The 13930-nt window shown below is 45.8% G+C and overlaps 1 protein-coding gene across 3 annotated transcripts in view; it reads right to left on the reverse strand.

The window, feature by feature from the left end:
• The window catches only part of LOC146566434 (A disintegrin and metalloproteinase with thrombospondin motifs 2-like), a 32917-nt gene extending 20429 nt beyond the window's left edge, over positions 1-12488 (reverse strand). The window contains exons 1-3 of one of the 3 annotated variants that reach the window (XM_085290028.1): positions 12311-12488; positions 10285-10733; positions 2186-2366 (exon numbers count right to left, since the gene is read on the reverse strand). In XM_085290028.1, the coding sequence (XP_085146154.1) occupies positions 2186-2366; positions 10285-10733; positions 12311-12398 (718 nt within the window). In that variant the 5' untranslated portion in view covers positions 12399-12488. Of the gene's footprint in view, positions 1-2185; positions 2367-5292; positions 5602-10284; positions 10734-12310 lie in introns of those variants that run through there. The other 2 variants (XM_085290030.1, XM_085290029.1) reach the window with 2 other exon arrangements.
• Positions 12489-13930: the final 1442 nt, after the last annotated feature.

Raw genomic sequence — 13930 nt, forward strand, 5'->3', positions numbered from 1 at the left:
GTCCAGTTTAGCACGAGTGCTTCAGAACTCACCTCAGGCTTTATGATGCTCGCAGCCTCTGGGTTGTTTCTCTGGTGGTTTCATGGTTTGTTCATCGTGTTTATTTAAAGCATGAAGTTAGAAACACTCAGAGCTCACAGGTGAAACACTCACCTGGTCTCCTGAAGATAAACAAAGCAGATCTACACCAACAAACTCAGCTTAGAGTCCCCGTCCCCAGACATGTGACCTAACAGCAGTCGGAGATCTCAGTCCTCAAGGTACTCATATGTACCTGAACTCAGCATGTGCCATCTCGATGCACACTCAGGCATCCAGGTAAGTGAAGCTCCAAAAGTTGATTCTGTTCATCTGGATGTTTTCAGTGGGAGAAACGTTTCGTCATCATCAGGTGATGTCTTCAGTCTCAGGTGACTGCAGGTCTCCAGCCTCATAAACAGGACATTTGCATAATGACTGAAACCAGCTTCATAATTATGCAAATTCTCATAACCATCGATCAACAACCATCGATCAACAACCATCGATCAACAACCATCGATCAACAACCATCGATCAACAACCACTATCTTTACTTGAGTAGCTGTTTTTCTGACCACTTCGTGCTCACATTGTCAGAACAAGCTCGGTAGCGTCATGTGTCTCACTCATTCTCAGGTAACACTAAACTCAAATGAAGCTTCATTACTGAATTCCTGATTATAAAAACCAAGAAAGACACAAGAAACCCAACCTGAGAGAGCAGAGAGGAAACCCCGGGAACACAGCCCGACATCATCCAACTCAGTGGTTCCCAGACTTTTTTGCTAGCCCCCCCCCCCCCCCCCCCCCTTTGTTTTACAAGAAAAATGTTTACCTTTTTTGCGTCACGCAAAAGGTATGTGCCTTTTTTCACGTCACGCTGTGCGCCACGTTATTGTTTACATGAGATGAATTGCAGATTCTGTCTCTATCTTATTTTGTTTTCTATTTTGTGTCTATCTGCAGGTTTTACACGCAGTTACTGCCCCTCCATTTACAAAGGCAGAGATGTCACGGTGTGATTATTTTACGTGTAGTTGTTTTTTCCTGTGTAATAATGTTCAACATTGATATCAATACACTTTTCAAAAAATGCAAAATGTGTTCAAAAACATAAACAGCTGTGGGATCCTGTTAGTCTGTGATTTGCACCAGGGGAACAAATCGTGGCAGGATCAGCCTGATGTTATTTGTATCCTGCTGTAACTTTACTGTATAAAGAGCAAACATCTCCAACATGTCAGGAGCAGTTAGTCATTACAAGTGTTTGTGAACTAAAGATCAAGAATGTGGGATCCTGTTTGTCCGTGATTTAAACAGCCCAGCGCTGCTCCCGACGCAGGGAAAATCAACCCTGCAGGGAGACCTACCTCTGCACCTGTGCAGGTGAAGCCAAAGGGAAGATTTGCTTCACCATGTTTTCTAGTCTTTGGCTTAGAATGAAGTTGGTTTGGAAACATATTCAGCGATGCTTCATGTCCTGCTTTGCGTTTGTGGAGGCGCCGTGCTAGCAGTGTCCAAGCCTTGCTTTTTCTTTTTTTGCCTTCTCATACCGCGCTCCCCCTGCCATGGCTCTGTGCCCCCCCGAGGGGGCGGGCTCCACACTTTGGGAAGGTCTGATCTAATTGAACATGATGCACACAGGACAAGTGACTGTCAAAATAAAACAGGAAGTGACAAACACACCGATACACATGTACTTGAGAGGCCAAAGTAACAATAGAGACAAAGCTGACTACACACAAGAGATAACACAGAAACCAGACATGGGAGAGACCAGACGCCAGGAAAGACGAACAAGATCAAAACATACGCAGGCAAAGATCCAACCTGACAACTACAACATCAAACAGGAAACACTGACTATAAAACCCAGGATCATGACACTTTTGGTTTAACAGACTTCATTTTACGTGACTTCAAACATCAAACACATAACAGGCTGTTTGTGTGTTAATCACACGGGGGCGTGGCATGGAAACAGACCTGAGTGTTTGCCTGCTTCCCTGTGGGACTCTGTTTTTATCTGTTTTGTTTTTGCCACAGAACGACAGCAGTGTGCGTCAGCATCGAGCTCGCTCTGCAGAAGAGGAGCGAGCATGAAGCGAGGAACGCTTTTAAGCGTCAGCTAATCTGAAATGCAGCGTTTCAGTCTGAGTCTCACCTTGGACGAAGTCATCAGCTGTGTGATTGACAGCTGAGTTCTTCTTCACGGCCGAGGAGCGATAAATGATGTGCCGCCGCCCCTCCACCTCCTCTTCCTCTCCTCCTCCTGCTCCTCCCAGCCTCCATCGATCCAGCGGCTCGATGAAAAACTCCTCCTCGCCGGTGCGGACCATCCCTGCCTGGGAGACACGAGAGCGTTAATCTGAGCCAGCATTAATCAGTCTGAACGATTATTATTACAGCATCAGTCAGCAATACTTCAGCGTTTTTACAGTATCATTGTTCCAGAGACCGATGCAGTGAACAGTGAGGGTCAGATTACTGCCTTGCCCAAAGGAAACACCTGAAGAGGAACAGGTGATACCAGTAAAACCAATTAAACACCTGGAATGAAACAGGTGAGCCAACAAGTGCCAGGAAGGAACACCTGGAGGACTCAAAGGAGCTTGGAAAGAAAAGCGTCTGGACTTCTTTAAGTTGCTTGAAGACGTTTCACCTCTCATCCGAGAAGCTTCTTCAGTTCTAAGGTCAAATGGTGGAGAGTCCCAGATTTAAGCCCTGTGGGAGTTTCCCCCCCCCTCAAAGGGGGACAAAAGAACCCCTGATGATCCTCTACCTTCACAGACATCTGGAGGAATCAGATGATAAAACTGAAGAGCAGAGCTCACAGCTGTGCTTATGAGAAAGTAAGAACGTGTCCATCAGATAAAGACTCCGTGGGTCTGTCCCACTGCACAGTCACGTCTTTTATTCGTCAGGTTTGGTCCACTGAAGGTGTGTTTTTGTAACGCCAGGTGACGTCTTATTTTTGACGTCTAGCGTCGTCTCTATGACCTCAGTGTGTGGCCTATTTAGAGTCCAGATGTGGTCGTGGTGGATGTCTTTTCAACGAAAAACTTAGACTCATTGTAGACGTCGTGCTTCTACGTGTGCAGGAACTGTAGTCCTGTGTTTCCAGAGGGAGGAGGACTTGTTGCTGTAGAGCATGGCTATTCAACTAAGAAGTTAGTTGGTCCAGATTTTCAAACCGAGGAATTTATCTGGGCCAGATATTTTTTTGCAGCCAGTAAGCAGCAAATCATGATCAATTTCAAACCCACACAACTGTACTGAAAAACAAGTAATTTTTTTTATTCCTTTTCCCCCTGTAAATCTGGTGACCTCTCACAAATGCACACCAAAAGGTCCATTTAAAAAGGGAGCTATAACTAAACTATTTTTTTGCACATTTGAAATAATAATATTAAAAAAAACATTTTGATAATTCCCTTTCAAATTAAAATAAATATTTTGCTGACCACTCACTTTTCCTGCCATGGATGGAGCCCCATCCGTCACAAGTATACAGACACGCTTCATATCCATTTTCCTCAAAAAGAGCTGAAATCTTCTCAAACATTATTTTGCCAGCTGTGTGTCCCTCTAACGCAGGGCTCTAGAGTGCGACCAATTTGGTCGCATTTGTGACCAAATCTTTCAGTGGTGCGACTAAAAAAAATATTTGGTTGCACCTGTGCGACCAACTGTTCGGGTAGCAAAAAAAATAAAATCTGCAACCTTCCCTGTGGTCAGCAACAGACACACATTTTGCCCCTAACTTTAATACTTTAATTGGACTAAACCAATCAGAGATAGTCAGGGGCGGGACCTCTCTGATTGGCCGTGGTCCATTTGAAAGTGCAGGTGGAAGTGGGAGGTGAGTAGCTTGAATAAAGCGATATCAATTCATTAAATCCTGACTTTTAAATATAACTGTTTTGCCAGAAACGCCAGATTCTCAGATTAAAGCTCACAAAACCATTTCAACAACCACCAAACAGCAGATGAGAGCAGGTACACGGACTCCACACAAAGACGTAAACACAGACCCGACGCATCAGAATCAGCTTTGTCTTTCTCGGCTTTCTCGCCCGCCGGCCCGCAGACGGACACGCTGTCGGAGCTCAGCGATCCTGATGCGTCCGGTCCGCGCTGTGTTTACGTCTTTTTGCGCTGATTCTGAGCTGCAGGTTTTGTCTCTCCAGCCAAAATTCACCGAGCCAGCAGCAAAAGAAGCAGCAAACTGCGCTTCACATTTGATCAATGTCGTCATGAATTTTGCTGTTTTGCTTCCACGACTATTAAAATCACACTCCATGCACAGCTCTCTCTCTCTGTAGTTCAAGAACAGTTTCCGTCTCCAATCTCTGTTTTCTGTATTATTCATTGGCTTATTACCCACCAGTCTACCGCTGTTTACAGTGCTGTGGCTGCTGTCTTTTTCTTTTTCACTTAAATGACCTCGGACAAGAAAGCCTGTTTTTTCTGTTGTTCAATACTGAAGAAATTTAAACTTTATATGCAGAACATTGTAGAATATTTTTAAGGTTATCTGCTATAAAAAGCCAGACCAGGAAAATCTCCTTCATGTTTTTCTGTTTTATTCTCAGTTACTTTCACACAAAGGCATCTGCTGTGATGTTCACAATTCTGATGAAGTCAGTGCTGATAAATGATCAGAATTATAATATTTCTGACTGTCTGAGGCTAAGTTGAATCGAATCGGGACTTTGAAAACCAGAATCGAATGGATTATAGAAATCAGTGATGATACCCAGCCCTAGTGAGCCGCCTAGGCACGACAGAAGTGGATGTAGCTGTAATAGGAAAAGAACTATTGCTAACTTTTCTGTTAAGGCCTGATGCTTCTGAAATTCATAGCCAGCTCTGACGCGGTGTCATCAATCTTTGAATGCTGAAAAAGCCCAGTGTATCCAGAAAAACACATTATATTATATCAATTATTATAAAATTTGTGTGCGCCTAACTTTTGTGGCGGTAGGCCTAACTTTTTAAAGTTAGGCGTACCGGTACGCCCATGGCAAAAAGTTAGTCTAGAGCCCTGCTCTAACGGTAGCAAGCCGAGCAATTTCCCATCCAAAAAAACGGACATATATGCACAACTGTGCAATAACAGTTCTGTCTGTGAACCCATCTCCTGCTATAGATATTACATCAGTTTTCCTCAGGTCATCTAACAGCATTTCAAACTCGTCTGACGCCAGAACTTCAACTCTACGAACTGTCTGACAGGGGTACGTTTTTTATAGCATATGTCACACTTACTTTAATTTTTTCGTCACTTATCACCGCATCCACCACGGCCAGCATGCAGTATTTCACTGTTTCAGAATCTGTGAAAGGCCTTTTCTTCTTCGCCAAGAAGCAAACACGAAGGAAAGCTGCTGCCGCTCTCTCTTGGACTGTACAGGACCCTCACCATGGTAGTACAACTCCGGTTGTAAGATTATTAAACTCGCAGTTAAACTGTACTTTTGCAGCCCTCTCCTGTGTCCGGACGGATGACGGCTGCACAGATTTCTTCGAGATCAATACTGGCGTGCGACAAGGATGCGTGCTGTCCCCTTTCCTCTTCCTGTTGGTAATTGACTTCATCATGCGACGATCAGTTGACCAAGCTGGAATCGGTGTGCCCTGGCACGAAGCGTGTAATCTCACTGACTTGGACTTCGCCCTGCTGGGCTCGACTCAGGAAGACCTCCAAAAGTTGACCGCAGCCCTGAAGAGGGAGGCGACGAAAGTTGGATTAAGAATCAGCGCCAAAAAAACCAAGGTACTCCGAGTTGACTATGCACGTGCCCGCATTCCTGTCATGATCAACCAACAACGTGCTGAAGAAGTGGAGAATTTTACATATCTTGGCAGCATCATCTCGAATGACGGGGTCTCTGATCGGGATGTCGACGCCAGAGTAGGGAAGGCAGTTGGTGTCCTGCGACGTCTCCAACCTATTTGGAACTCGACTTCCCTGAATGTAAGGGTCAAGATCAGACTACTGAACTCTATCGTCTTCCCTACTGCACTTTACACTAATGAAACCTGGCGCTCAACAAGTGCAATTATTCAACACCTGAACGTGCTTCAACAACGTGTCCTGCGGCGAATCCTGAGAATTTCCTACCGGGACCGAATAACAAATGAGGAGGTCCTACGAAGAGCAGGCACCCGCCCATTAGCCGATGTTGTTGCAGAAAGGCGCTTCCGCTTTGCGGGACATATTTTACGCCTACCCCCTCATCGCCCAGCTAAGATTGCCATGACATGGCGTCCACACACTGGCAAGCGAAAGCAAGGCCGACCAAAGACCACATGGCGTTGAACATTCATGGACGATCTGAGAACTGTCAACATTGCCTGGGACGAAGCTGAAGCAGTCGCTGCTGACCGACATCGATGGAGATCACTAGCTGCCCGATGCGTCGCCCGGCGTAGGAGGAACTAAGTCTAAGTCTAAGTCTCCTGAGATTGCTCTGGAAAGTTTGTGTAGAAAATCTGGTGTTTGTCATTGTGGTGCCTTCGTAAGTACAGCAACACACTCACTGCAAATTAAACACACTGGTTTGGCATTTGGATTTGGCGGTAAAATAAGTATAGAATAAGTATTTGTCAGTCCAGGCAGGGTTCATTGTCAATTTTGCGCTTTTGGAGTGAGAAAGACATGCTGTCGTCGCATCATATATTACGATGATTGTTTAATATGTTTACATCTCGGTGCATTGTGGGTTAAATATTGCTAGGCTACTAGGAGTGTTGCATTCAAAGTCTACACTACACTGTAGGAATTTAAAATTTTTTAATTTTTTAAAAATTAATGAATAAATTTTTTAAAAATTAATGAATTAATTTTTTGCGTTTTCTCTGTGTTTCTGCCAGGACCACAGGCAGGGCCACTCGCAGGTTGCTTCTGGGCCGCATTTGGCCCGCGGGCCGCCATTTGAATAGGCTTGCTGTAGAGAAACATCATGTGTGAAGGACTGCAGAGAGATCATTGGACGTCTCCAAGATGGCGCGAGCTCTTTAGCTAAAACAGTGAGCAGCTGCTCTGTGGATGTGTCACAGAACTGTCACAGACAGTTTCAAAATGTGAGCATCAACAAAGACCGAGCAGATAGTCCGGTTCATACAGACCACCGCAAACTTCCTCTTACAAAGCTTTTCACAATAAAACAGGATAAAGATAGATTGTCAGGTTTCCCAGCTCGCTGACCCAGGGTTTGTGTTTATGGTGATTCGGACTCTTGTTTATTTATCATCATGTTCTCTGTGTTTATATTTCCTAGTACACTCTGGAGTTATTTCATTATTCCTAGTTCAGGTTGTTTCCTTAGTCTCTGGTCCTCTTCATGTCTCTGTCCGTCCCTCAGCGTTTCCCCGGGTAAGTCAGGTTCGTCTTCATGTTGCCAAGTTTTCTGTTTCACAGTCTCCCTCGCCCTATCTCGCCCCTCACCCTCTCTCTCCTCCCTCTGCTCCTGGTTTGGTCAGCCTGTGTCTCTGTGTGTTCTCCCAGTACTTCCTGTTTTACTTTGATAGTCTCGTGTCTGGTGTCCGTCATGTTCAGATGTGTTCCCTCCTGTGGTTGTTCCCGTGTGTGTCTTTATGTCCTGTGTTGTGATGTCTCTCTTTCTCTATCAGTTTGTTTGTTTCCCGTCTCCCAGTTTTGTTTTGCTTGGATTCCAGCAGTAAAGCTCAGGTTGGAGTTAGAGTCCAGATTTTGCCTGCTCCACACAGCGCTGATAAATATAATGCCAACACTCGTTTACATTTATTAAACACGTCGTACTCCTTTTAAAAGAAATTCCAACATTTTCTGAATACTAACCCTTAATATTTAACATTCAACAAGGATTTAAACATTTTTAATATTTCAGCACATTTCAGTAAGTGACACAGTTTCAGGGGCAGCACGGTGGTTAGCACTGTTGCTGCACAGCAAGAAGGTCCTGAGTTCAGTTCCACCATCAGGTCTTTCTGTGTGGAGTTTGCATGTTCTCCCCGTGTTTGCGTGGGTTCCCTCCGGGTACTCCGGCTTCCTCCCACCATCTAAAGACATGCAGTTAGTGGGGACAGGTTAACTCATTAATCCAAATTGCCCATAGGTGTGAATGTGGGCGCGAATGGTTGTCTGTCTCTCTGTCTCTCTGTCCAGGGTGTACCCCGCCTCTCGCCCTATGACAGCTGGGATAGGCTCAGAGGAAAGCACTTCAAGGGGTTATTAACAGCACCCAAAAGGTCTGATCTGCACGTCTATCAGACGTCCAATGTTTAGCAGGGTGGGTCTGTGCATCTGTGGATCTGTGGGTCTGTGCATCCATCATCATTAGCAGCTCTGAGTGAGAAGCGTCAGCTCTAAAGCCTCAGTCGTGCTCTGAGTCAGCAGTAAACATGCTGGAGCTGGAAATATAAAATCATAAACTGAGTAAGACTTTTCCCATCATGCACTGCTCCTGCAGTAAACTACATCAGAGCTTCAGTGCTGAGGTGTTCCTGTTATTGTGTCCACCTCGATGAGTCTGCAGTTTGTTCCCTGCAGCTTCCTCATTCCTCCTCCTACGCCTCACATCTGTCCTCCACATCTGGCTTCACTCAGTGACTCGGCCCACGCTGTACGAAGCGAAGGTCTCAGCACGCCACGTTTTACAGCGTCCTCTCTGTTTCTGTCTGACTCCCTGCTGAACTTAAAAGCTTTTATTTTGAAAATTTTGTGAGCCACATTCGTGACTTTTATTGTTTAAAATCTTTTTTGTAGATGTTTGGATCAGACGCTCCTCCTGCCTCAAACTGAAGCTTTCAGCTGCAATATGTGGAAAATCAGGAGGCTCCACACACATCGACAGCTGTGGAAACATCTGCATCCATCAGCAGCTGCAGCTTCCTCGCTCAGGACAACGACGATGATGACGATGACGATGTTACATCCTTAAATCGTCTCTGAGAGGACAAAAGAAATAAAACTCTCCTGCCTGACTCGGGGACACGTTCCTCTGGGGCTGATATGTTTCCTCCTAACAGTCTTTGTCACTTTGAAACCAAAGTCTGTGTTTTACCTGTCCATGTCTCGAGTCACCTGACAGGTGGGATCACAGAAGCCTGTTAGGTGACTCAGGTGAGTCACTGGTTGATGTCACCCAGGAAACGCCTGATGCTTTGGCTCATGTGATGTCTCAGGTTAGTGACAGATGTTTATGTTTGGACTGAAACCTGAGACGGTCGCCTGATTTGCTCATTAAAGTCCTGCAGACGTTCCTGTGGGCGGGCTTTAGTGTGCGTGTAGCTACAACACCTGAAGCACTGCTCCATCGCCACGCTGACGAGTCTCATCACTGTTTAACAATCGTGTGATATTTATTCATGAAAGCCTGAGTCACAGAGCACTTTAGTAACAGCAGTCCATGACTGCAGACACGCCTCGCTCAGCTCACCACCGTCAGCATCAGAGGACCGTGATGAACAGGACGTGAGCGTCTGACTTAGACAGCGGTGACGGTGAGGAGAGCGCTGTCCGCACAACAGAACGCCACAAACACGTTCAAACCTTTACTGCAGAAGAGCTGTAGAAAGAACACACCCGAGAAGCTGTTTGATACACTGCTGAAGCTATTCACTCATTTACTTTTTCTATTTTTTTCTATTTCTTTTCTACTGGTGCTGAAGTGAGTTTCTGTGGGATAATTAAATAAATCTGTTTCTTTACAGCGAGCTGTAGAAAGAACCACCTGCATGTCTACAACCTGCTGTGCTGATGATTCTCTACGGCATAACGACCAGGCGATAGCTAAACGTTAGCTAAATGTTAGCTAAACATTAGCTAAACGTTAGCTAAACGTTAGCTAAAACAACAAACCCGTAGAGAGCTGAAGGATGGTGTCAGGAGAAACATCTGTGAATGTGATCACTGAACGAGCCGATCATTGACTTTGTTTCAGCTCCTCGGAGACACGAGGAGGACGTCCACAGTCCCATCTCCTCTGAACTCATCAGGGTGGAGGTCACGCCGTTAACTCCACCCTGGTGATGGTGTTGGCAGGTCAGCTGAGGATGCTCAGTGACCTGTGGACCCTTCCGCAGCTCTGACACTACCGCTCACTTAAGTCACAGTGCAGGAACCGTGTTAGAGTTTCTTCACAGGAACTTCAGGCACTGATTACATGGGACCCTGTGACTAAGTTCACATGACCCAGGATTGGTCCACGACCTGGAGATTGGGAACCTTTGCTCTGATCAAACAGCTGTAAGACGATTGGGTCATGTGATACATACCAGTCCATCACAGTTGCTGATGGCGACTGACGTACCCTCCATGTTGGACACAGTTCCCGTGTAGAAGCAGCCGGTGTCTTCTATTGGCTGAGAGTGGTGCTGTCCTGACTCCTCCCACTCCATGGTGGCGGTGGGGGCGACGAGGCGAGAGTTGGGATGCAGGTGTAGGTGCAATTCCTGCCCGAAGGCAGTCACATTATAGAAAAGCTCCGCCTCCTCTGTCATGTGACTCTGCCCCCACCAACCGTGACTGGGCGGAGCCTGTTGTGAAAAGGGTGTGTCCATATGTCTGTCATTAAAGTCGGTGGGTGTGTCCTCTGATGAGGGGGCGTGTCTTTTCCTGCGATGTAGCTGGCGAGCTGAGATGGAACCTGACAGGAAGCGCCCCTCTGAGTCTGTCCTGATTGGACGAATGATGGCGAACTCCGACAGAACCTGATGGAGAGAATCTGCAGAAGAAGAAGAAGAGTCAGTCACTCCTGCAGCGTCTGTTTCAGGACTGAAGACAATAAAACCTTCAGTTATTTAAACAAACACGTTACTGTTGAACATTCAGACCAACAACACCTGAACCTCACACCTGCAGTTCCTCTGACGTCCAGCAGGAGCAGCACTGAGTCAGTCCCATAGACTCCCATATTAAAATAAACATGTTTGGAGTCTCTAGTGATAATTCAAACCTGTTTAGATTTGATTAAGGCTTAATGTTTGCATTATTGGGGGCGTGGCCTCTGACAGGTGGTCTTCTAGTTTCACCTGAGCTGGGCCTCTAGCTCAGGTGAAACTAGAGGCCCAGCTCAGGGCCTCTAGCTTCACCTGTTGGAGCCTTTATAATGACATCATGTGACCGATAACATGGCTCCTGTTAGGTCACTGTACCAACAGAGCATATGAGGAGGCGGAGCCAAAGACTGAGAGCATCCTGTGGTTGGACTCTGACTGGACACCTCTCACAGAGCGTGTAGATGAGTTTATAACCTGAAACACTTCTGTGCTGTATTTTCTTTTTACACGGCCACGTCTTTAACATAGTCAGACAAAGACATTTTAAATAAAATATATTTTTAATTTTTGTTATCAGAGGATTATTGAATGGTGATCATGAAACCAGTGGGCAGGTACAAAGCTGACTGTGGTTTCTGTGTTTTACTTCAAAGACATTACTAATCATTTATAACACGACTCCAGCTGTTTCATCCAGATGTTATAATAAATAAATAAACACTAAAACCTCTGATCCTCCCACACAGGACAGTTTCTACAGGATTACATCAGCTCAGGCTGGACACAGTCTTACTCTGAGAGCAGCTCTGAGAGGACGTTTCTGTCCTGGTGGAGATTAGAGAGCAGGACGAGGGTCCTCACACGTATAGAAAGACGAACCTTTGTTTGTCTGTGAGCTGTACCTACACTGATGAAGAGGAAGGATGAGTGGGCTCTGTCTGAGGTCATGGAGGTCTCTCTCACTCACACACACACACACACACACACACACACACACACACACACACACACACACACACACACACACACACACACACACACACACACACACACACACGAGGACTCAAATAACACTTCACTCCTGAACCTCACTGCATGTGAAGGTCCCCAATTTGTAGAAGTGTCCCCACTGTGATGTGTAAAGGCTTGGTCCTCATGTAGCAGGAATGTGAGCACAAACACACACACAGTGAAGATTTGATGAAATATGATCTGGATGGCTCACATTCCCCAAACGTCTGAAACACGTAAACACTGAGATTTACTGGGAAAACGTGCAGAGGAGGGGCCTCACACCGAGAGCCGCTCTGTGATTGGTCAGTGTGCTGATGGACTGTTTGACTTTGACCTTGACTGCACAGTTCAAAGGTCAGCACGCAGAGCACTGAATGGAAACCACCACAGAAGAAGAGCAGGAGTGTTACTGCATCAGTGCAGCTGCTGTGTAACTGGTGTGCAGATAGAATCAACAGTACTGCAATGTCAGTATTGCAGCATGAGAAGTATTAGAGGAGAGTCTCACCTGTGCTCTGGGTGATGTAAACTGAGTGCAAACAGTGGACGTGCAGCAGAAAGGTGATGATCAATAATCCACAGCGACGCTCCTCCATGCTGACAGTGAGGCTCTCTGTGAGGCAGACACACTGAGACTAACTGCTGAGCAGACTGAGCTCGGACAGACACTCCTCCACTCCGTCATTATCTCCTCCCTCTGACTGCCGTGTGCAGCACGGTCCTTCCCCTCCAAGCTTTCTGAAGGTCCTGGATCTGGTTTCACACCAACAGTACGGGACAACAGCTGACCCACACAGACACAAACACATGAACTTGTTCTTCTATCCTTGTGAGGACCCCAAAAACCTGAACCTGTGCGGATCAGGGACCTGACTTTGTTTGGGTCTGTGAGGCATTTTTATATTGATGAAAGATTTTGATTGGTTGAAGAAATGCAAATGTCACAAGCGCTGCATGGTTTTTTAGTTATTAACCTCATCAAAGTGCTCCCTAAAACAGTGTTTATTACTTTTTAAACAACAATATTCAAGTTTGTCTGAAGCAGTGGCTCCACCTGCTGGTGAAGCTGCACTTACACTCAGAACAGTAACATGAACTCCATGAAGCTTGCGTTGTAAAAACAAAAGTGTTAGTAAGTGAACTGTTAAGGAAGCATAGAGCTGTATCACATTATAACATGAAACCTTTATCGTTCTAACATATGGTTTCATGTTTGTACATATTATCATGTTATTACAATATTGTAATAACATGATAATATGTTGTACGAACATCCGTTATAATAATGTTTTTTATTGTGAGAGCTGATGTCAGAGCTTCCTGCTGATGGAGCAGCAGCTGCTCTCAGCACTGAGTGATCTTTGGTCTGCACAGGGGTGTCCAACATCAGGCCTGGGGGCCACAACTGGCTTGTCAAAGACCCCCACCCGGCCCACTGGACATCTTTGGAAAATGTAAATGAGGCCAAACATTTAGGAACTTTCACAGGATTTTATTATTTTACAGCTTTTCTGTTATAAACCCCACCGACCGACGCTCAGCACCAGCAGGAACAGGCGAGGTCTGAGGAACCAAAGGACGTCCCCACAGAGCTTTCTCAGCTGATACCCCAACCTTAAACTCCCGGCGTGTCCACCACAGCTTCCCAAACACTCGCTCCGTTTCCTCGCTGATTCCTGTCGTCACCGCTTTGAAGGAAGTCTTTGACTCGAACGCTGCTCGTCCTAAAATAGTGTTCGCTGAAGCACTTTTACCCACTCCGGTTCTACCGAGGAGGACGATGGTGAGATCTGGATCCATGACCTGAGAACACACACACACGTTTCTGCTGTCATTTGAGTTTCTCTCTGTGTGTCTGTGGAAAGTCTCCTGTGACAAAGTGAACTGAAACCAGCTCTATCTGTGCATGAAGCCAGATAACACACACCAATGAGTTAAACTGCAGGAATGTCTTAAAGACATAAAGACCTGGATGGCCGCTAACTTTCTGCTTCTTAATTCAGATCAAACTGAGGTTATTGTACTCGGCCCTGAAAAGCTTAGAAATATGGTATCTAAGCAGATTCTTCCTCTGGATGGCATTACCTTGGCCTCCAGTAACGCTGTGAGGAACCTTGGAGTCATTTTT

This window comes from Mchenga conophoros, linkage group LG10 (genome assembly GCF_057382185.1).
Source record: "Mchenga conophoros isolate Kocher_MC1m ecotype Shallow Benthic linkage group LG10, M_conophoros_male_GT1.1, whole genome shotgun sequence".
In the NCBI taxonomy this organism is placed as follows: Eukaryota; Metazoa; Chordata; class Actinopteri; order Cichliformes; family Cichlidae; genus Mchenga; species Mchenga conophoros.